The following is a 25048-nucleotide window of genomic DNA, read 5'->3' as shown; positions in this document are numbered from 1 at the left end:
TCTTAATGAAGAATGGGATGGGAGAGGGAGTAGGAGGTGGGATGGTTTGGGGTGGGAGGAACCGGTATAATCCAAAAGTTGTACTTATGAAATTTAAGAAAGCTTTCTATAGAAAGTATGACCTGCTGAGTGTCAAACGTAGTTTCAGGAGGGAATACTGAGAGTACTCCCAGCTCAGAATACTGATGGGGGCCCGCAGGTGCTTCAGATAACAGAGGCAGAGTCTCAGGCCCTGCCGTTTGTCATGGTGAGGACTGACCAAGAGCATCACACTTGTATACATGCACCCAGGGAATATGGCCGCATTTTGCTGCTGCCCTAGGGCAGGCATGGCCAGATGTGAGGCCCGCATAGCCTTTTGTTCCCTCTGTGAGTTTGATTCATTGCCTCAAGCGGGCAGAAGGGTGAAGTGCAGACCCTGTCGGAACTCAAAAACCTGAGTTGAGCAAAGAGGGGACTCTGCACTCCAGCACAGTGGAAACTACAGTCTAGCCCATCCTGCTGTCAGATCTGGGGTTCTGAGCGTGCTGCTTGCAGTCTGCAGCCTGAGAGTCCCCACAATTCATCTTACAGGAGCTTCAAGAACCAACTGATGAAAGTCTTGGTCTGAGGCAGTGCCTTCAGATCACAGAGAAGAAAAGGCCCAGGCAGCATCAAAGAGTCAAGGTGAGATGAATCCCTTGAATACTGACACAGAACAGAGGTGACCCCAAAGAACCCAATCCCACTGCACCCTTGGGAAGACATGTCTCTCCATTGCACCTTCTGCTTCTCAAGGGACAGTCCTGACAGCAGGACACCAGCCCTATGAGACGCTCCTTAACGACCCAATGAGAAGGCCTGTAAGTGGGCCTTTATCTCCACCATCCAGGCTGTGGTACTCAGCTGAGCTACTCATGCTCTCCCTCTCTTCCCCAGGCTGGTGGCCTCCATCGACCAGCCGCTACCCACCCTTGTGCCAGCTGCCCCCAGGAAAGCCAAGATGCATGAGGATCAGAGGAGTCAGCTCTACAGGCCTGAAGGACAACCCCAGGCCCAAGGAGAGGCACCAGGCAGGTTGTGGACAGTGATTCCCATAGCTGGGAAACACGAGTCCACTAACTCTTCCTTCTCTAGTCCGGTATCTGGCACCCAAAGGGAGGTGTCTGCTGCTGGCATACTGAGTCCTCCTCAGTTTTCCAAGAGCCTCCTCTCTGACTGACATTCCATCACTACAGGCAGTGAATTCCATGATGGCACAGGTGCCTGCCAGGACCCAACAGCACATGAATCCTCACATCTGGGGACACTAGAAGTGAAGATGGGTGAGTTGCTGCAGCTCCTGCTCCATAAGTATCGAATGAAGGAGCCGATCACCAAAGTCGAAATGCTGTCATGTGTCGGCAAAAATTATGAAGACCAATTCCCTGCGATCTTCAGTAAGGTGTGTGGGTGCATGCAGCTGGCCCTTGGCATTGATGTGAAGGAAGTAGACCCCGTGGGTCACTCCTATGAGCTTAACACTGCTCTGGGCCTCACCTATGATGGGATGCTGGATGATGATCAGAGCATGCCCAAGACTAGCCTCCTGATAATGATCCTGGGCCTGATCTTCTCAGAAGGCAACTGTGCCTTTGAGAAGGAGCTGTGGGAATCTCTGAGTGTCATGGGGGTGTATGCTGACAGGGAGCACCACATCTACGGGGAGCCCAGGAAGCTCCTGACTGAAGAATGGGTGCGGGAAGGTTACCTGGAGTACTTGCAGGTGTCCCACAGTGATCTTGCTTGCTGTGTGTTCTTGTGGGGGCCACGGGCCCATGCTGAAACCACCAAGATGAGAGTCCTGGAGTATTTGGCCAAGTTCAGTAACACTGATGCCAGGTCCTTCGCATCTCTGTATGAAGAGGCTCTAAGAGATGAGCAAGCAAGGGTCCAAGCAGGAGATGCAGTTGGGGCCGGTGGGGGAGCCAGGGCCTGAGCCAGATTCACTTCCAGGAGCTCCTCCCGCCCATTTTAAACCAATTTCCAGGCTTGTTTGAAGAGAGAGTGGTCAGCATTCTGAGTAGTGCAAGGGCGGGGAGGGTTGGAGGACACACGCGGTATTCCATTTGTGTGATCTTGTTTTATTTGTTTGGTGTCAACGTTGACCTTTGTATTTCTCAAATATTTTGGCTGATAAACAAAATTTCAAATGCCTTCATCATGGGGGTTGTTGAATGACAGTAGTCACACATTTATTGCTGTTACCTACTTGAGCTTTATGAGACTGTTGCCATGTGATCAATAAATTGGGAAATGTATCTTGTTTTGATGTCTGGAACAAGAAATGATAGCAGTGGAACAGCTGTGTTCTCGGAAACGGCAAAGAAATTAACAGTAGCATAGATAACGAATTAGACAAAAGATAACACCTCTTGTATTTTCTTTTCCCTTTTAGTCTGCCCTGTAACATTGGAACATATACATGTACTCAAAGGTTCTCTTCCTTTCATGAACATGCACAAGTGATTACCTCTTCCGTAAATTTGGCTCAGTGATGTCAAATTAACAGCTCCATATTTCACATACCTGTTGTATATCTGCTGTGTGGAAGGTTCTATGCTGGAGAGGGGATGTAGGCATAGGCCACACCCACCCTAGTAGAGAAGGGTAGAGTCCAGCAGCAGCCATCATAGGAGGAAGACAGAGAGATGTCCTCTGAGACCCACAGAACCAAGAAAGGAGGGCTGAGAATCTGCGGATCCAGGCGAGGCCGTGGGAGTGTAACCTTCCTGAATCCAGGTGTGGTAGAGTTGGGAAAGTGCGCTTCCTTCATCGGGAGTTCCCTGCGAAGAGGCTGGGTGGTAGCAGATGCCAGCCAGACTCTCGGAGAGTCTGGCTCTGTTTTCAGAAAAGTCTGCAATCAAATAATTCTCCGTGCAGTTGCTCCTCCATACTGGGTAAACCACAGGAATCTGCACCTGGGACAAGTACCGAAAGTACCCTGGGGTCTTGTCCCAGGGAGGTTGAATACAACAAGAATCCTGTAATTGATGCCCCTCAGTTGCAAGGCTGTCCTGAGGGATAAGGATGATTCTCTGGGGAGAGAGACCTGAAGACCCTGGCAGATACTCCTCTGGCTGGCTGCAAGTGCTGTTGCTCATTTTGTTAGAAATTTACTGTAGTGAGTAATCCTTGCCGATTTTAAGCACTGATTAGATTTGTAGTGATAATAAAATGAGCGGAAATGTTAATTTTGGTGGAAAAGGAACTGGGAAGGAGGGAAGGATCAAGTCCTTGGATCCAAATCTAACAGCTTTAAGCTCCAGCAGGCTGCTCCACAAGCGAAAATTGCAGTGTGTCCTCTAAGTGGGGATCTTTACCTGGTATTGTCGAGGATTCCTTGTTTGGCTGATTGATCATTCCATTTGCTTTTGAGCTGCATATTGCCTGATGTCTCCTGGAGAACAGGACAGCAACAGCAGCATCCCAGAGGGCCCAGCCCTTGGATTCAGCGATATTACAGTAACAGCCACCTGTCAGTCATGAAAGCCTGGCACAGGGCCAGGTGCTGTAGGTACAGTTACAAGTTCCATAGAGCTACTGGCCAGAACAGAACAGACCCAAAACATAAGTTTGGGACCCAGGGCTCAGTGATGTCTCAGGCCCCTGACTATTAAGTGAAATTTCTGGGAAGATTCCTGGGTCTGAATTCTTCAGTCTTTTCAGTCCAAGGCCAATCATCTGACTAGTTCATTTCTCCCCTCACCACTACACAATGAAAAAAAGGAACCTGCAGGGGGCCAACATTCTCACGTGGACCTCGTGAAGGTGACTGTGAGAGTCAAATACAGTTTAGAGACTGCTTGCACTTTGTTCCTTGAGAGCTGACTCTGCAAAGGTGTAGCCATTTCTGTCCAGTACTAGCATGTTCTGGCACTGCAGCGCCCTCCCCTTGGTGTCCCAGAACTGCCTCCTGGAACCTAGCGTGCTGCCTTGCCCTTAACTGCCACCTGGACACACGTAGCATTCTTACTGCTTGCAGGAGTCCCTGAACCCCCATCCCTCACAGACCTATCTGAGAGCCAACGCCCTGACACTGGGAAAGTGCACTCTGGACTATGATCATAGACACCTGGTCGTACTTCCCTGGGGGTTGCCAACATCCTGTTGTTTCCCAGTGGACAGGAAGTCGAATGTAATGGTCCTGTAATCAAGTGGCTCTGAGGATGCAGCACTGAAAGTAGACAGAGGGGATGAGTGCACTCAGATATTTGCAGTAAGATTTGAATGAGCTTCTAATTCATGACTGGGAACTGAACACCTAAACAGTGGATTGGGCTTATCTTTAGGATCAGAACTGAACACCCCTCATGAATGGTTGGTGTGGGCAGCCATTATTGAAATGCAATCCAAAAACCCTGGGACTCACAGTGTGACAGGCAGGTTCTTGATAGGCATGGTAGCTCCAGTTTCATGAGCACAAGTCTTGAACCGATCTTTGACTGTCTCAGGCTGACATCTGCTCTGCAGGCAAGTACTGACTTTTGGTGTGACTAATGGCCCCTGCACAGGTGCTCAGGCAAAATAGTCACGAGTCAGATAGCAGATATCCATGGTGACTAGAAATTATACTCCTACATCATATGGAAGGAGATATGCCTCAGGCTATTGGGGTTGCACACAGCCTTGCAAAGTGGAGCAATCAGAGTGTAGCAGCTTCAGAAACAAGCCAGAGGATGGAATGCTCTGCTTTGGCAGGACAGGATGAGGCAGACCTGGCTGAAGATGCCAGGGGCAGTGTGCTGTCCCACCAGGCTCCTGTGCAAAGCTGTGGTCCATGAGCCCCTCTCCTGCTGAGTCTTACCCTGGCCCGAGCTTCTTTCTGTGAGTACGATCGTTGCTCACACTTGGGACCTTGATGACGGTGCTTGGGTTCCAAAGGGAGCTGAGCTCAAGCCACCATAGGGTGAAGCAGTTGAGGGACCTAGCCAGGACCTGGCTGAGACACATGCCTACCCTCACAGGAACCGCTGAGGACAGGCCCCAGGGCATTCCTGCACTCTCCTCCTATGTCGTTAACCCAGCTGAACAGGCAGAAGGAACAGGTACTTAGAATACAGCCAGTCATAAGGGCCTGAGTCGTCAGCGAGCACTCTGGGGATCACACACAGATACTGGTGATTCGGACCTTGAGAGAACTGAGAAAGACAGCAGCCAGCCACAGTCTTTCCTTTCCCCCGTGGCTGTGGTTCTCAGGTCAAGGAGCGTGCTCCAGGCGTGGCTGACATTGTTCTTGCTGACTGAGTCTCAAGCCAGGCTCTAAGCCTTGCATTTTTATCCTCACAACCCACCTCCTTTTGTGGATCAGTGATTCCAGCTTCCTTCTTTTGCCAGTGTGAGGGGCCCCAGTGATATGTCCTGGAGCCACAGCGACAGAAGTGTGATTATATAAGCTTCGGACACAGTGAGGAGACTAGTCTGAAGGCGGGCTGGCCCCTGGACGAATGGGAGAAGTTGGTTCTGACGTTCAGCTCATGGTCCGGGTCTCAGTGGTCCACTCCTCCTACCTGGGGAAAGGGGTGCTTCAGTGCAGGACGTTCCAAAGGCTTCTGTTTCCTGCACTGCTCCCTCCTTAGGAGAGGGGCAAGTATCAAGTCACATGACTGGTATTGGTGGGAAAGGCACAGCGGAATGATCACTGGAAAGCTGACAGTTGAGCCTATAGGGGCACACACTCTTCATTTGGACCCATTTCATGGGTACTTTTCTCTAAGGTGTTACACATCTTCTTGCTGTGATAAATAGAAGAAAAAGTGCACCCCTTGCTCTGTCCTTGATGTCTTGGAACAGTCATCACAAAGGCACAGCGGGTTCTGGGTCACAATAGACTCCCCAGTCCCCATGGAGGAAAGTGCTGTGGGAGGAACACAGCCTTTCCTCTGTCCTCTCTGCAGGTGCATGTATGTCTTGGAAGCTTCTGCCAGGGCCAGCTCCCACAGGCCAGCATCCTGATCCCTTCCAATGGTGCACTAGCCCTGAGTGTATTCCCAGCTAGCGACAGAACCACTTGTGTCAGGTCTGCACAATACCAAGGTGAGAGAGGCACCTTCCTTGATAACAGGCTTTGAGGGAAAACGAAATTCTGTACCCGTCAATGTACATGTGGATCACAAGACATATACAGGTTCAGAAACATTAAAGTGTGGATGTAAGTTATGTCTCAGGCATAGAATAACAAAAGCCACTTCCACTTTGCCGCCTCATTTAGGTCAGGCATTTTACATGCAGCTGATAGCTGGTATAAAGTCACTGTAATTCTCTGCATCTGTGTTACGACATTCCCGATGTGGAAATGAGGAAATGGAGGCCATGGGGTTTAGCTGATGGGCTCTACTTAGAAGGGACAAGAATCATACTTAAACTGAGCCCCCTATAAGTCCTATTCCCTGTCCCTACACTGACCAGCACTGTGGCCCACATGACCAGGGAGTGGCATCTGTCACCCACGGGTACTGAGTGCTCGATTCCTCAGATCACATCATTGAGAACTGTGGGGAAGTCAGGGAGAGCATCTCTCGGCACACTGCCCACGCAGCTTTTGTCCAACTAATCCCTGAGTCACCATCTCCACTGCAATGGACACCAAGTCCCCAGGAGGACACTGGGTGTTTAGAAAAGAGTCTGTAAGGTTGGAGTCGCTTCCAGTTGAATGAACATGTTGCAGGTCGGACCCTCTGAAAGGTATGCTGAAATCCAGAGATGGACCCTGCACCCCGGGCACCTAACAGACCTCCTCCCCTTCTGGTCTAGCTGGCTAAATTACTTACTTAACCTTCTGGAAAATCAAAATATGGAGACACTACCAATATCTGTTCGTTCCAGGGATGAGGGCTAGAATGGAAATTTGAATAGGAGAAGCACAGGGAACTTAGTCAAGTGATGAAACTGCTCAGCATGGTTGTGTACTGGCAGTTGCATGACACTATTCATTTTGCAAAATATGTAGCGACTTCAAGAAAAAGTGACCCTTACGATGTTCACGTTTTAGGAATATGCAGGACTTCAAGAAAGGACAGATGCAGCAGAAACTATGACACAGCACGGTAGCTGTGAGACAATTGTATGAGACAACCTCTGTGATGGGTCTCAGGAGAAATGGTGCTGGTCTGAGTAACTTTGGAAGTGAATGTATAGAAATAAGGTCAAGAGCAACTGTACTCAACGACTAGCAGTTAGTTGATAAAGCTGATCCTTCAGGGATTGGGGTTAATATTCTGAGATCAATATTGGAGGGCACTTTAAAAATTTCATAGAAAATGTAATTAAAAGATGAGCTTATAGTGGTGGGGAAACCTTGAATTCCACGCACAGTTTTTCCATAACACGCATTTCTATGAACTTTCTGAAATCCCCTCATGTATATGTTAATTGCCATGGACAAACTAAGAGTCTGGTTGGAAGATGATGTCAGCCAGATTTCTCACTGTCGAACAGCACATTTCTGTATAAACACAGAAACCACACCAGAAACGTCTGTGGTAATGGATTAATGTGGAAGATTTCAGGAAACCTCTTGTGATCATGGCACACTTAAAGGACACTGGGGCTGAATACTGCCTTGCCAGCTGTGAATAAGGTGTTGCATTACTGCACAACTTTAAAGATACTGAGTATGAGGCATACAGAAACTCTGAAAAGGCTTTACAAGTTTTCTAAAAGTCTCACATTATAAACACAGAGGTTGTGGCACAGTTGGGTAAGCTGCCCCATGGAATGCCTGTATTCCATATCACAGTGCCTGGGTGGATTCCTGGATATTTTTGCATCCAATCCTGCTTCCTGCTAACGCAACCCTGAGGCAGCAGGTGATTTCTCAAGCGGTTTCCTCCCTACCCAAGTGAATTTGGGAGCTTCTGTCTTCAGTCTGCCCAGCCCTAGCTGTTGTGGTAATTGCGAAGTCAACTAGCACATGGAAGAGTCTCTCCCTCTCCCCCTCCCCCTCCCCCTTCCCCTCCCTCTCCCTCTCCCCCCTGCTCCCTTCCCCCTTGCCCCTCCCTCTCCTGCTCCCCCTCCCTCTCCCCCTCCCTCTCCCTCTCCCCCCTGCCCCCTTCCCCCTCCCTCTCCTCTCCCTCTGCCCCCTGCTCCCTTCCCCCTCCCCCTCCCCTCCCCCTCCCTCTCCCTCTCCCCCTCCCTCTCCCTCTCCCCCCTGCCCCATCCCCTCCCTCTCCTCTCCCTCTCCCTCTGCCCCCTGCCCCCTTCCCCCTCCCTCTCCCCTCCCCCTCCCTCTCCCCTCCCCCTCCCTCTCCTTCTCCCCCGCTTCCTCTTTCTCCCTTTCTGTCTCCCTCCCTCTCCCCTCCTCTAACCCTCTCCCTGGCCCTCCATCCATCCCTCCTCTCTTTCAAATAAACAGACTAAATATTTAAACATTTACAATAGATAAATACAGTCTTACCCTTACATCCAGCTGGCATACTCACAAATTTTACTCAAGTAAATTGAAAACATAGGTTCAAAGATGCACGAGATTTTACAGGATTGTTTATAGTAGATGACAAAATCTCCAAATCTCCTTCTTCAGCGGATGCATGGGCAAATAGAGAGTGGCACATCCGAAACAGAATGCACATTTAACGTGCATGCCACCCACCAATGCTCTAGGGCAGGCAGATGTGGGGGCCAGTTCTATGAAATGTCCCGAGAAAACTCGACACTGTGTGATCTCAGTCTTTGAAAGCACACACAATGACAGGCAACTTTTCCTCTCATTCTCCCAGGCAAGCTCTCCTGGATTCAAAAGCACAGGAAGATCCATTACTCATGAAAAGAACGTTTGAGACAAGTTCATCTGTACAGCAGCAAGTGCCTTCAGCAACTTAATGGCATGTTTAACATACCAGCCTGCATGCACGAAATCAATATATTCTTTAACCTTAGAAAAATTTTTCATTTGGGAATCGCTACATACAAGATGGAGTAGCAGAAGCATTTGCCCATATCTATGATGCATAAAATGCCTCTGTTAGAAATTCAGCCTAAATAAGCAAACTAAGAGTCAATGAGCATCCCCGGGAACAGGTTTTCAGAATAGCAGTTAGGATGCCTGTTAACTGCCGCTTGTCCAGTTTCATATTGCCTGGGTTTAAAACACAGTTATGGCTCCTGACTCCAGTTTCCTGCTAATGCAGACCCTGAGGGGCAGCAATGATGGTTCAAGTCACTGGATTCCTGCCACTCAGACGGGAAACCTGGACTGAATTTTCAGATTCTGGGCACCAACCCTACCAGGCAACTGAGAAGTGAACCAGATGATGGAAGCTCTCTGTGTGTCTTTGTCTGTCTCTCAAGTATATGTGATGAGGGATTTCCATTTCATAAAATCAACAGCAAACACGCCTGATTTTGAAATGTTGGAATCATTCTCATTCAAGTCTTGGACTGGTTACTGTTGTATGCCATCACCATTACTGGTCATGTATGAAATGTAACCCAGTGTCATAACTGGAAAGCATAACAAAAAGACATGTGATCATTGAAAAGACAGCAGTGGGGCAGGCATTTGATGTAGTAGTTTAGTCACTGTGGGATACCACCATTCCACAACTGAGTGGCTGGTTCGAATGCTCCCTACTATGTTTCCAACACAGGATTCTGCTAGTGCATATTCTGGGATATGGTAGATGAAGGCTCAAATTCCTGTGTCCCTGCCTCCTACATGGGTGCCCCAGATTGAATTTCAGGACAGACTTCAGCCTGGAGTCATCCCAGTTGTTGCAAATATTTGGGAAGGGAATCATCGGATAGCAGTCAGTCTCTCTCTCTCTCTCTCTCTCTCTCTTTATATATATATATATGAGTGTATATATATATATATATATATGTATATCTTTCTCTCCCCCCCTCCCCCGTCCCTCCCTCCTCCCTCTCCTACTTCCCCTATCTTTCTCGGTATTTCTGCATTTCAAATAATATGAAAATAAATAAAAATGAAAGAATACAATAGTATTATTGACAATAAAGGAATGCACATACTATACAAATGAAAAAGGTAACATAATTAAGAACAAAATAACAAAAATCAAGAGACTAGCTACACAAAAGCAACTGAGAACATGAACCAGAAGTGGTACTGCTCACAACTGCAATGAAATCCAAATTTGAATTAACAAGAAAACCTAAGAAAATTATCCAACATCATTATGGAGGAAACCATAAGAGTTTCCTGGTAGATTCAGGGAAAAAGAAAAAAGAAATAAATGGAGAACACCATATTCATTGGTGAGGAATAGGATATTACAAAGATGCCAGTTATTGCAAAATTCTTTATAGTTTTAGTAGCTCACCTGTAGTGGCCAAAGTAACAATGAAGTTCAGGCTGTGTCCTGTGGTGCCACGTCAACCCTGGACAACTGTAGAGGAAGTGAAAGGGAAAGGGATTTGGAAAAGAAGGAATGTCAGCAAGAAAGTCTAAACAAGAAACATGAGAAAGCATTGGGGGAGAAGAGAGGCTGGAGTTTGGGGTGTTGGGCTGGGCAGGGGAGGTGGAGAAGGTCTGTGGCCTGCATAGATGACAGGTGTCAGATTGGCTGGGGGGGGGGGCGGTTTTAACTTCTGCCCCCACTTCATTGTAAAACCTGAGGCTGGACCTCACTTAATAGACTATGCAAAATGTACCAGAATGAGAATAAGAGTGAATCAGGAATGTCCACATTAGATATTCTTAATAAAATAATTGTGCAAATGCTCAAAAGGTATGCATAAACACATACACATAAACACATACATGTTACAGTCATAATATACAAATATATTAATATGTGCATTGAGGTATATAAGCAAATATAAGTATAATCCACACATACACTTTATATAGTTTGAACATACACTTGCTTGAGATGTAAAATGTATTTCTTACTAGTAGTGAGGAATAAAATGTGAAAATTCCAGCACTCTATTAAGAAAAGTTAAATTACTTCAAATCAGCCCCAATACCCAAACTCGATGCTGTGGCTCTATCTCTTCCACGTGATGTACGTCTTTGAGAACACAAAGTTTCCAAAGCCCACATCTGGCTGCTGAAGAGACCCCGTGGGAGATACCCTTCTTCCCGGGCAGTGCACCGTGGTCATGGTACTTCAGTGCCTCACCCAGCAAACTACCTGGGACCACAGCCATTGCCTGCACACAGAAGAGGTGCCAGAAGTGATATTAAGGGCAAGTCATTTACTCAACACGGCAGATGTAAGATGCCAGCATTCGTGGCTAAGGACTGAGGGAACCCCCCACCACTGAATAATAGACAACACCCCACAAGATTCAGCCCAGCCCCTTCCCTCAGGCCAGGGAGAGCCCTTGCAGCACTGGGAGCCTCACCATGCCTCTCCCCACCACGACCAAGTCAGGGGACAGTGAGATTCAGAGCCCCAGTCTGTGGGGATCAGACACAGGTTGGCAGAGGTTGGGGGCTCAGCCTCTTCCTGGCACCAAAATAAAGACCCTACAGGATGGATGGATGGATGGATGGATGGGCACCAAAAGTGTAAGCATGGTTGTCAGCCTCTGCCTCCTACTATCCCAACTGCCACTGTCAGGGGATTCTGGGACTCACATACTTGGTGAGTGGGAAACAGACACAAGTCTGCAGGCAGGCAGCACCAATCCAGGCGGTTCCAGTCAACCAGGCGAGAACGCCAAGAGAAGACAGACGAATCCCCCATGGGAATATCTCACGGACTCCTGGCTAGTAAGTGACAGGGCTGGGAGACAACCCTGGGTCGTAATTCTTCTGGGGCCTGCACTCTTCACCTTCTTCTCAGTCCAAGACAGACCATCTGATTAATTCATTTTTTCCCATCACTACTCCACAGGGTGTCCCTGATGAAAATTTAAAAGAGGATCTTGGTGGAGACCAATATATACAAGCTAACCCCAAGAAGGTGACTGTGAGAATCAAATACAGTTTGGATGTTGCCTGCAATTTGTTCCTTGACAGCTGACTCTACCAAAGTGTAGATCTTTCCAGTCTAGCCCCCAGCACATTCACGAGTGGAGTGACCGTCCCCTCACCTCTACCACATGCCTCCATCCAACACTGGAATCTGGCCTGCTGCCCTTGACTTCCCTGCTGCCTGGCATCTGTGGAGGCTGCAGGATCATCTGCACTCGGCGTGACACGCAGCACTGCTTCTCCCTGCAGAAATCCTTGATCTGCCGTAGCTCACACTCAGTTCTCGCTGAGAACCACAACAACTGACATCGGAAAAGTTCGTGCTGGACCATGATATTAGACAACTTGTGATCCTTCTCTTGGGGTTGCCAACATGCTTTTTGTTTTACCAATTGGATGGGAGTGGAGTGTTTTGTCCCTTAATCAAATGGCTGTGAATGTGGAAAGAGGTAATGAGAGTTTTCAGATATTTGCAGCTGGATTTGAGTGAGTTTCTTTTCAAAGCACAGAAGTGAACAGCTATGTAGTGGCTTGAGCTTACTTTCAAGGGTCAGAATCCAAAATCACTCGTAAGTGCCGGGTGGGGGCAACCATCATCATTGAAATGCAATCCAAAACCCTGAGACTCATTTACAAGGTGAAAGGCGGTTTCTTGTTGGACATGGTAGCTCCAATTTGAGGAGGACAAATCTGGAACCAATGTTCTGCTGTCTCAGACTGACACCTGCTCCACAGGAGAGTACTGGCTTTTGGTGTGACTATGGCACCTGCACAGATGTTCATGAAACACCAGACAAGACTCAGGTAGCAGAGACCCATAGGAGCTAGAATTTACTCCTGTATCCTATGGAAGGAGAAAGTCCTCAATGTATTGGGGTTACACACAGCCTTGCAAAGTGAAGCCTCCTTCTGGGAGCCTCGGAAATGAGCCAGGGGATGGAATTCCGTGCTTTGCTGGGGGAGAGTCCATGAAGACCTGGGTGAAGATGCCAGGGCCATTGCCCTGTCCCACAGAGCTGCTATGCAAAGCCAGGGCCCATGAGCACTTCTGCTGCCGGGTTCAACCTGATTTGGGCTGCTTTCTGTGAGTACTACAATTTCTCACACACTTTGGTCCACTGTAGAGGTGCTGGGTTCCCAAAGGGCGCTGAGATCAGATCACCACAGGGTGAGGCAGTTGAGAGTTCTAGCCTAGACCCGGATGACACATGCCTAAGCTCACTGGAAGCCCCGAGTTCAGGACACAGGGAATCCCTGCACTTTTCCCCCATCTCTAACCTAGCTGAATAGGCAGAAGGAACAGGCACTTAGAATACAACCAGTCACAGGTCCATGAATCCACAGTTAGTACTCCGAGAATCACGCACAAAGGGACTGGTGGTTAGGACATTGCAACCACTGGGAAAGACAATCCTGAGGGAGGGGCACAGCCTGTCCTTTCCCCAAGTGCGGTGACCCTCAGCTCAATGGGAGCGTTAAGGCACAGCTGGCATTGTTCCTGCTAACTGAAGCCCCTGCCACATATAAGCCCTGTGTTCTCATCCTCATTGCCATCTCCTTCTATGGATCAATGATGCCAACTTCTTTATTTCCCAGTGTGAGTCACAGCCGTGTGATGTCCTTGAGCCACGGCAACAAGAGAGTGGGTATGTAACAACAGAGACGAGTGAGGGGACTATGCTCAATGCTTCTGACTCCTCGATAAATGTGAGAAGCTGGTTCTGAAATGTCTTGGCAACAGTGGCCCCCTCTTCCTACCTGGGGAAAAGTGGTTTCAGTCCACGACATTCTGGTTGATTCTCTCTCCAGCATTGTTTTTCTCATTTGGAGAGGGGCAAGGCTCAGGTCACGTCCTCGGCATTCTTGGGCAAAGCACAGATGGACACAAACTGGAAGGCTGAGGATTGAGCTTGTAGGGACAAACTCTTCATTTGGACACTTTTCATGGGTACTTTTCTCTAATGTGTTACACATGTCTTGTCATAAATAGAACACAAAGTGGCGTAGTATGTGTGTGGTCAAAAACATCAGTAACTACGTTCAAGTGCACAGTATTATATCAGTCCTGTGGCTACCATGTAATATTAGCATATCCAAGCAAATGTATGCATGTAACCATAAAAGGGAGACAATGAGGCTAAAATCATGTTTAAGGAAATACCCTCTTTGTTCGGGACTCAGGCTTTTGGATAAGAAATCTCACCTGGGGATGATGCCGGCATCGTAAACACCTACTTCCTGTTAAAAGGCCTTGGGGTCTTGTCTCAGAACATGGATCCTGCTACAATATCAGGTGTGCACAGTCCTAAGGTGAGGGAGTAACCTTCAATATTAACCATTTTTCTGAGGTAAAGAAAGCCTGCACCCAGCAACTTACATGTGGATCACAGGACAAATACTGCTCGGGAAACATTAAAATATGGGGGCAAGATACATCTCAGATCCAAATTAGCAAATGCTGCTCCCACCTTGCCTCTTCATTCAGGTCCTGCATTTTACATGCAGACAACAGCTGGTATAAAGTGACCCCAATGTTCTGAACTTTTTTCTCTTATGACCAATGTGCAGGTGAGAAAACTGAGGCCCAGGGAAGTTAAGTGATGTGCTTTACTTGAAAACCACAAGAGTCGTATTCAAAGTGAACCTCCTACAGTTCCAAAGCCTCATCTCCACACTGACCTGGGCTGTGGCTCAGATGAACCAGGGAGGGGCAGCTGTTACTCTGTTTCTGAATGACCAGTGCCTCAGATAACATGGTCAAGAACTGTGGGGAAGCAGGGAGAGACTCGCTCTTAACACTGCCCCTTGGGCCTCTCCCCAGTTCCATGATGGCATTCCCCCTTTGCAAAGGAGACCAGGTTCCCAGGAACACTTGGGGTCCAGGAGAGAGGATGTGAGGATGAAGTTGCTTCCCCGTGGACATGCAAGTTGCAGGTCACATCCTCTGGAAGCTACACTAAAATCCGGTCAAAGGTCCTGCATCCCATCTACCTACCAGTCCTCATCCCTTTTTTGCCCATCTGGCTGATATATTTATCATTCTGGAAAACCAAATTGTAGAGACATGAATGATACCTGTAGGTTGCAGGGATGAGGATCAGGGAGGAGTGTTGAATGGGAGAAGTACAGAGGATGTGTTCAAGTGGTGAAAAGATTTGGATTCCTAGAGTAATGGCAGCAACATGTCACTATAAATCTTCCGTAATGCATAGAATCTACAGGAAAAAGAGTGAATCTTAATGTGTTCACATTTAGAAAAATCTAGGAGTTCAAGAAAGGCCAGATGGAACACAGAATATGACACAGCATCTTAAGCGTGAGACAAAGGTGTGACACAACTTTTGTGGTGGGTCTCATGGGAAACGGTGCACGTCTGAGGAATGCTACAAGTGAGACTGTAACAACAAGATGAAAAGTTATTGTATTCATCTGTATTCATGAACTGCAAGCTAGTTGATAAATTGCTTCCTACAGGAATTGACCTTGGTAATTCTGTGATCAATATCAGTGGGCACTTTATTTTTTCTCCAAAGAAAACTTTTATTTGAGGAATACAAACTTCATGCATTTCATAAGTACAACTTTGGGAATACAGTGATTCTTCCCACCATACCCACTCTTCCCACCCTTCTACCTCCTCCCTCTCCCATTCCCAAGCCCATGCTCCACTAAGTTCCATTTTCAATTAACTTTATACACAGAACACCAACTCCCTACTAAGCAAAGAGTTCAACAACTTGCACACACAGAGAGACACACAAAACCTTTTTCCTACACAGACAAAACAAGGGCTGTTCAAATTCATTGCATCTCAAAGTTAATTTCACTTGTTTTAGAAACTTAATTAATGTTAAAGAGGCACCCAAGAATTATATGTCTTTTGTGAGCAGTTAGGCATAACTATAACTTACGAGACATAAGAATATCCTCCTCATTTAATACATTAAAACAAAATAACTCCTTGAGAAGAAGTTTTCTCATTCAGTAAGGAAGCAACTAAGAAAACAAGCAACGGGGATGGACACGGAGGCATAATTAAAGCTTATGAAACATAAGCATGTCCTCCACTTAATACACTGAAATGAAATAAATCTTTGAGAGCAAGTTTTACTGCTAACTCTAATAATAAAACTCTTTGGGGACAGAGGTTCTGCATGGGAAGTTAGTGCACACTGACTCCTGTTGTTAATTTAACAATTAATACTCTTGTGTGTGACATCAGTGATCACCCAAAGCTCTTGACATGAGCTGCCTACCTAGGTTATTTAGAGGCATTTTGGGTCCACAAACTCCATCAGGATTTAGACAAGGCCATAAACAAAGTGGGAATTTTGTCCTCCTTTCAGAGAAAGGACCTGGGCCATCTTCTACTGCTATCCCAGGCCATAGCAGAGAGCTGTATTGGAAGAGGAGCAGCCAGGACTAGAACCGGCGCCCACCTGGTATGCCGGCACTTCAGGCCAGGCCTTTAACCCGCTGTGCCACAGCGCCGGCCCCTAAAATGTACTTTCAATTCCTGTGTTGGTTGGCCATTTGGATTTGCTCTTCGGAAAAAATGCCTGTTAAAGTCTTTGCCCATTTCTTAATTGAGTTGTTTGTTTTGTTCTTGTTGAGTTTCCCGATCATTTTATATATTTTGGTCATTAATCTTTTATCGGTTGCATAGTGTGCTAATAATTTCTCTCATTCTGTCAGTTTCATCTTCACTTAGCTAGGAGTTCCTTTTCAGCTTAGAAGCTTCTCAATTTGGTGTAACCCCCTCTGTTGATTTTGGCTTTGATTGCTTGTGTCTCTGGGGTCTTTTATAAGAATTTTTGCCTATGCCAATGCCTTGGATGGCTTCCCAAATGTTCTCTAATAATTTGATAGCATCAGGCTATAGATTTAGGTCTTGAATATATTTGGATTGGATTTTTGTGTAAGGTTTGTAAGGTAGGTGTCTTGCTGTGCACTGCTGCATGTGGGAATCCAGTTTTCCCAGCACCATTCGTAGAAGAGACTGTCCTTGCTCCAGGGATTGATTTTAGACACTTTGTCAAAGATAGGTTTATCGTAGATATATGGATTGATTTCTGGCATTTCTATTCTGTTCCACTGGACTATCCATCTGTTTTGGTACCAGTACCAACCGGTTTTCTTTATAACCACCCCGTAGTCTGTCTTAAAATCTGGTGTTGTGATGCCTCTGGCTTTGATTTTGTTGTATATGATTGCTCAGGCTATTTGGGGGTCTCCTGTGTTTCCATATGAATTGCAGCATCATTTTTCTATATCTGAGGTGAATGTCCTTGGTATTTTGATTGGTATCACATTGAATCTGAAATAGTTTTTGGTAGTATGGGTATTTTGATGCTATTGATTCTTCCAATCCACGAACATGGAAGATTTTCCCATTTTTTTTGTATCTTCTTCTATTTCATTCTTTAATGTTTTGTAATTCTAATTGTAGAGAGCTTTGACATTGTTGGTTAGATTTATTCCAAGGTATTTGATTTTTTGTAGCTATTGTGAATGGGATTGATCTTGGAAATTCTTTCTCAGCCATGGCATCGTCTGTTTATAAAAAAGGCTGTTGATTTTTGTGTGTTAATTTTATATCCTGCCACTTTATCAAACTCTTCTATGAGTTCCAAGAGTCTCTTGGTGGAGTCTTTTGGATGCATTAAATACAGAATCATGTCGTCTGTAAATAGGGATATGGTGACTTCCTCCATCTCAATTTATATTCCTTTGATTTCTTTTTCTTGCCTAATTGCCCTGGCTAAAACTTCCAAGACTATATTGCATAGCAATGGTGAGAGTGGGCATCCTTGTCTGGTTCCAGATTTCAGTGGAAATGTTTCCAACTTTTCCCCATTCAATCAGATGCTGGTTATGTGTCTCTTTGACTTTGTCTTGATCATGTTGAGGAATGTCCCTCCCATACCCAGTTTGCTTAGATTTTTCATCATGAAAGGGTGTTGTAGTTTATCAAATGCTTTCGCTGCATCTATTGAGATAATTACTCATAGAGTTTTTGTTCTTCAATTTGTTAATGTGATGTATCACATTAATTGATTTGCAAATGTTGAACCATCCCTGCATACCATGGATAAATCCCACTGCTCTGAGTGAATGATCCTTCTGATGTGGTTTTGGATTCGGTTGGCTAGGATTTTGTTAAGGATTTTTGCATCTGTGTTCATCAGGGAAATTGGTCTCTAGTTCTCTTTCTCTGTTGTATCAATCTCAGGTTTGAGAATTCAGGTGATGCTGGCTGCATAGAGAGAATTTGGGAGGATTCCCTCCCTTTCAATTGTCCTCAATGGCTTGAGAAGAATTTCAGTCAGTTCCTCTTTAAAAATCTGCTAGAATTCAACAGTGAAGCCATCCAGTCTTGGGCTTCTTTTCTTGGGAGGGACTTTATTACTTAATGACTTTCCATCTAGGTTATGGGTGTGTTTGAGTTTTCTATTTCTCCTTGGTTCAATTTAGTTAGGTTATTTGTGTCCAGGAAACTATCCATTTCTTCTGGGTTTCCCAGTTTGTTGACATATAGCTCTCTGTAGTAATTTTTGATGATTCTTTTTATTTCTTGGGTGTCGTTACATTTCCTTTTTCATCTCTAATTATATTGATTTGGGTCTTCTCCTTTTTTTGGTTAGTTGGATCGATAGTGTATCAATTTTGCTTATGTTTTCATAAAAACCCATCTCTTCGTTTTGCTGATTATTGCATTTTTGTTTCAATTTTGTTGATTTCTGCTCTAATTTTAATTATTTCTTTTCTTCTTCTAGTTTTGGGTTTAGTTTGCTGTTGTTTTACTAGATCCCTGAGATGCATTGATAGCTCATTTATCTGCTGCCTTTCCCATTTCTGGATGTATGAACCAGTTGCTATAAACTTTCCTCTTAATGCTACATTTGCTGTGTCCCACAGATTTTGAAATGTTGTAATGATCATCTTCATTTGTTTCCATAAATTTTTTGATTTCTCGTTCGATTTCTTCAATGATCCACTGTTCACTCAGGAGCATGTTGTTCAGTCTCCATTTCTTTATCTATTCTAGAGATTCCTGAGTTGCTGATTTCCAGCTTCTTTCCATTGTGGTCAGAGAAAGTGCATGCTATGACTTCAATTTTTTTGAATTTGCTGAGAATAGCTATGTGGCCCAACTTGTGGTCAATCCTAGAGTAGGTTCCATGTACTGGTGAGAAGAATGTGTATTCTGCAGCTGTAGGATTGAGAGTTCAGTAGATATCTGGTAGGTCCATTTGGTCTATAGTGTTGATTAACTCCATTGTTTCCTTGTTGATTATCTGTCTGGTGGATCTGTCAGTTGCTGAAAGTGGAGTATTGAAGTCCCCCAATATTAGTGTGTTGGAGTCTCTGTCTCCTTTTGAATCCCTGAGCATTTCATTTTAAACGGTCAGGTGCCCTGTAATTAGGTGCATCTATGTTTATAGTAGGTACAACTTCCTGGTGAATTGATCCCTTAATCGTTACATAATGCCCTTCTTTATCCCTTAACAATTTTTGTGTTAATTTCTATTGTGCTTGATATTAGGATGCCTACACAAGCTCTTTTTTTGGTTTCTGTTACCATGGAATATCTTTCTCCATCCTTTCACTTTTGGTCTGCTTGCATCTTTGTTGGTGAGATGTGTTTCTTGTAGGCAGCAAATAATGTTTTTTTTTTTAATTTCATTCAGCCAGTCTGTGTCTTTTAACTGGAAAATTGAGGCCATTTACATTCAAGATAACTACTGGAAAGTAATGTCTTTGCCCTGCCATTTTTAAATAAATATTCCTATTTTCCGCCTTCTTCTTCTTTCATAATTATGACCATGGTTCTGTGTTTCTGACTGTAGAACATCCTTAACCATCTTTTGTAGGGCTGGATGGGTGGTGAAAAATTATTTCAATTTTCTGTTTATGATGCAACACCTCTATTTCACCTTCATTCATAAATGAGGGCTTTGCAAGCTACAGTATTCTGGGTTGATAGATTTTTTTCTCTTAATACCTGGAATACACCTCGTCATTTTCTCCTAGCCTGTAGGGTTTCTGATGAGAAGTCAACTGTGAGCCTAATTGGAGATCCTCTGAACGTAACCTGTTATTTCTCTCATGCACATTTTAGAATCTTTTCTTTATGTTTTACTGTAGAGAGTTTTACTACAATGTGTCATGGTGAAGATCTTTTCTGGTCATGTCTATTAGGGATTCTGTATGCTTCCTTACATGGATGTCCCTTTCTTTCTCCAAATTAGGGAAGTTTTCTGTTATTATTTCACTAAAAAAGGACCTCAATCCCTTTTCTCTTTCCACCCCTTCAGGAACTCCTAGGATCCATATGTTGGGTCGATTGACAGTAACCTGTAGATTCCCAACAGTGTTTTCTAGTTCTCTAATTTGTTCTATTGAATTCTTCATTTCCAAGATTTCATTTAGATTTCTCTTTAAGATCTCAATTTCATGGGAGAAATTTTCTTTCATTTCACCTACGATTTGATTAGTTCTTGCATTTGCTTCTGATTACTTCTAAGTAATCCAACGTCAATTTTTTTGAATCCTGTTTTTGACATTTCTTCAATCTCCTTATCTTCACAATCTATTATTGAAATGTTGAGTTCTTTTGGTGGTGTCTTGTTGTCTTCCTCATTCTTGTTTCGTGAATTGCTGCATTCCTTATTCAGCATTTGTGATGATATCAGTGGTTTCCTCTTTGTTTTTTTTTTTTTTTCTGTGTGGCAGCTTTTATATTTGGACTATGCCTCTCTGTATTAGTGGAGTGTCTACTTTTTCAGTGAACACCTAGAGGCGAGTGGTGGGTGTGACCAGGGAGCCTTGTTCACTGCTCCAGTGTAAAGGGAGTGTTCAAGGTGACACCCAGGTTGGGCATGGTAAATCTCTTTTTTTTTAATCAGAGGGGAGGTTTGTTCTGCTCTGTTGGCATAATCTCAGGTTCACCTCCTCTCTACAAAGGAGACCAGTGCCTGGACTCTAGCCCCAGTGGGTATAATATTCACCTGCACTGCCACAAGAACCACACAAAGAATCTGTGCAGTCCTCGGTGTAACTAAGATTCCACAGCAATGATCTTCCCCAGGGAATCAAGGAGTCCTGATCACATGGAGCCTCCCACAGTGATGGCCCAAAGTCCCTGCCACATCCTGAGTCCTCCCACACAGCCTCAGTGTTTCCACAGTCCTGGTACCCAAGCCTCCCACAGTCTCAAGCACCCAAGCCCCTGTCAGTTCTCCCGACCAGACTCAGGCATCTCCACTGAGCTCATTGATGGGCGCTTGGACACAAGCTGGAGCAGCTGTTACATATGTCCAAAATGGCACCTGCTCTCTATCAGCTTGTTACAGGATGCCATTGCAGGGTGATTGACGATTGAGAAACCTGTCCCCCCCTTTTATTTCTCCTCTAGTCTGGCAGGTATACTATCCCCCCAGGACCCCCAGCCGGATGTCCTCCAGGCTCTCCCAGCAGCTTAATCGCGAATGGCTTGGGCTGCTGCAGTCTGGTCTCACCTCACTCCAGAGCTGGTGCTGAGGTTCTTGGCTGCTGAGTTCCTGAGTTGTGCACGTCCATACCCTCTACGTAGGTCCACAGTGTCCCTCTGATTTGTGTGGAGTTTCCACTGGTGGTTTTTCGCTAACTCTTCCCTGAGACTGTACTCTCTTCACTTTTTTTAAACTATCTTCCCCTAGGCTAGAGCAGTAAGCTCCCTCCCTACTCTGTCATCTTGATCCAATCCAGAGGGCAATTTAGAAAGCTCATGGACAATGGAATTAAAAAATAGTGTAGAGTGCTGGGAAATTTTTGGATTCCAAACACAGCTTTTCCAAAATATGCATTTTTATGGAATTTGTGAAGTCCTCTCATACCTGTGTATTGCCAACTAAGTACATGGCTGGAAGAGTGGTGTGAGCCAGAATTCTCACTGCTGAAGGGCACAATAGTAAATAAACACCGGCAATTCACCACAGCCTTCTTGTGGTAATGAATTAGTGCTGAAGATTTCAAGAAAACTGTGGTAATCCTGGAACACTAAAAGAAAACTGGGGATGAATATCGCCCTGACAGTTTTGATAAAGGGTTCATGTTACTGCAGAATTTTAATGATAAGGAAAACTGAGTATGAGACATAAAGAAATTCTCTGAAATTATATTGCTCTTTTTCTGTAAATTTCACGTTATAAAAAATGTCGGGTATTGTGGTGCAGTAGGTTAAGCTGCCCATGGGATGCCTTCATCCCATAGCACAGCCCCTTGTTCAAGCCCTAGCTGATCCATATCCCATCCAGCTTCCTGCTAATGCAGTCCTGCAGCAGCAGATGATGGCTTAAGTGGTTGATTCCCTACTACCCACAAGGGACACCCAGATGGATTTCCAGTCTTCTCAGCTCTGGCTCTAGTGGGTATATCGGGAGTAAACCAGCATAGAGGGAAACTCTCTGTCTCTCTACACTCTCTCTCTCTCTCTCTCCACACACACACACACACACAAACACACACACAAACACACACCCCTCTACCTCTACCTCTACCTCTACCTCTACCTCTACCTCTACCTCTACCTCTACCTTCTCACTTCCTATCTCCCTCATGGCCCTCTGTCCCTCTCTTTATCCCTTACAAATACCAAGGAAACAAAGCTTTAAAAAAGATAAACATGCTGTTATCATTATATCCAGCAGACATACTCCCAGATTTTATTTAAGATAATTGAAAATATGGGCTCAAACATGCAAAAGAATGTACAAGATTGTGTATAGTAGATGATTCAAAATTGCCAAACTCTACCTCATTCAGGAGGTGCACAGGTAAGTAAATCATAGAACATCTGAAAAAATGCATATTTAAAGTGCATGCCACCTTCCAAAGCTCTGCATCACACAGGTATGGAGTCCACTTCTTCCAAATGGTCCAAGAAACCTCATCAGCATCTGATATCAGTCTTTCAAAGCACACAAAATGACAGGCAACTCTTCCACTCATTCTCCCATGGAAGCTCTCCTGGATTCTGAGACCAAATGAGATCCACTCCCTGTGAAAAGAACATTTGGGCCAACTTCATCTGTATAGCAGCAAATACCCTCAGTAAATTAATAGCATATTTAACATACCAGCCTGCATCCAAGAAATCAAAGTATTCTTTAACCTCAGAAAAAATTTCTTATTAAATCTCTCCATTTAAGCAAAAACGTGTGGCATGTCTATGCATGCAGAAAAAGCCTCCGAAAGAAATTCAACCTAAATATTTTAGCAAACTAAAATGAAATGGGACCATGCAGGGACAGGCATTTATCACAGCAGTTAGGATGCCTACCCGGTGCCACTTGTCTTATTTCATATTGCTTGGATTTAAAACACAGTTATGGCTCCTAACTCCAACTTCCTGCTAATGCAGACACTGGCAGGCAAAAGCGATGGCTCAAATCACTGAATTCCTGCCACTCATCTGGGAGACTTAAGTTTCCAGACCCTGGGCCCTGACTCTTGCAGGAATTTGGGAAACCAACCAGAAGGTGGGAGCTCTCTGTCTCCTTATCTGTCTCTCAAATATATATGAAGAAAAATTGAATTTTCTTTCCTTAAAATTGAAGCAAACATGGTTGAATATTAGATATCGCATGCATTCTCATTCAAGTCAGGGACAAGTTATTGTTGTACGCACTCACCACAAAGATCCACGCCTGAAATATACCCAGAGTCAGAACTGTGGCAAGTATAAAGAAGAGATGTGAATATTGATAAGACAATAGTGGGGTATGCATTTAGTGCAGTAGTTTAGCTGCTGCATGATGGCAACATCCCATATCTGAGTGCCCGGTTCGAATACTTACCACTTTGCTTCCAATCCAGGTTTCTGCTAATACATACCCTGGTACTCAGTAAATGAAGGCTCAAGTTCCAGCGTCTCTTTCACCCACGTGGGAGGCCCAAATTGAATTTCAAGTCCGTAGCTTTGGCCTGGAGCTATTCCATCTGTTGAAAATATTTGGAGAGTGAATCAGCTGATGGAAGATAAATATTGCTCTCTTTGCTTATATTTCTGCATTTCAAATAAAATGAAAACAACTGAAAAATGAAAAAAAATTCAATAGTATTATTGGCAAGAAAGCAATACATAGAATATACAAATGACAAGAAGACAACATAATTAAGCTCAAAATAGCAAAATCAAGAGCCTTGCCCAGGAGAAGCACCTGGCTCCTGGCTTCGGATCAGCGCGATGCACCAGCCGCAGCGGCCATTGGAGGGTGAACCAACGGCAAAAGGAAGACCTTTCTCTCTGTCTCTCTCTCTCTCTCTCACCGTCTACTCTGCCTGTCAAAAAAAAAAAAAAAAAAAAGAGCCTTGCTACCCAAAAGCAACTTAGAGCTGAAAATAGAAAAGCTACCACTCTGAACTGCAATAAAATCCAAATTTAAATTAACAAGCAGCCTAACAAAAAATATCCAAGTTCACTACGGAGGCACGTGTATGAGTTTCCTGATAGATTCATGGAAAAAGCAAAAAGAAATGGAGGATAACACCATATTCTTAGTTGAGGAAGAGAACATTACAAAGATGCCAGTTGTCTCAAAATTCCTCATAGATTTAACACCTCACCTGTAGTGGCCAAAGTGAGAGTGAAGTTAAGGCTGTTTCCTCTCATGTCAAGTCAATACTGGACAACTGCAGAGGAAAAGAAAGGGAAAGAGAAATGGGAAAGAAAGAATATCAGCAGGAAAATCTAAACAAGAAACATGAGAAACCATTGTGGGAGAATGAAGCATGTAGGATTGGAACTGCTCCTGGAATTTGGGGAGTGGGGTTAAGAAGGGAAGGTTGGGAGGGTCTGTGGCCTGCACAGATGACAGATGGCAGGATGGCTAGGAGGGTAGTTTTAAATTTGGCCCCACGGGGCCGGCACCGTGGCTCACTTGGCTAATCCTCCGCCTGCGGCGCCGGCATCCCATACGGGCACCGGGTTCTAGTCCCAGTTGCTCCTCTTCCAGTCCAGCTCTCTGCTGTGGCCCGGGAGGGCAGTGGAGGATGGACCAAGTGCTCAGGCCCCTGCACCATGTTTAGGTGAAGGATTCTTAAAAATGGCACAGATAATATGGTTCATAAAAGAAATTTATAAATTCAGACTCCCTCAAA

General features: G+C 45.0%; 1 protein-coding gene across 1 annotated transcript; it reads left to right on the top strand.

Moving 5' to 3' along the window:
* Positions 1 to 494: 494 nt before the first annotated feature.
* Positions 495 to 2279, top strand: LOC103352053 (melanoma-associated antigen 10). The gene is made up of 3 exons (XM_051831613.2): positions 495 to 666; positions 919 to 1056; positions 1222 to 2279. Exons 2-3 carry the CDS (start codon positions 983 to 985, stop codon positions 1955 to 1957), a joined length of 810 nt encoding a protein of 269 aa, XP_051687573.1. The 5' UTR covers positions 495 to 666; positions 919 to 982; the 3' UTR covers positions 1958 to 2279.
* The last annotated feature ends 22769 nt before the right edge of the window (positions 2280 to 25048 follow it).

This window comes from Oryctolagus cuniculus, chromosome X (assembly GCF_964237555.1).
Source record: "Oryctolagus cuniculus chromosome X, mOryCun1.1, whole genome shotgun sequence".
NCBI lineage: Eukaryota > Metazoa > Chordata > Mammalia > Lagomorpha > Leporidae > Oryctolagus > Oryctolagus cuniculus.
This window is presented reverse-complemented; position numbering and strand designations above follow the sequence as displayed.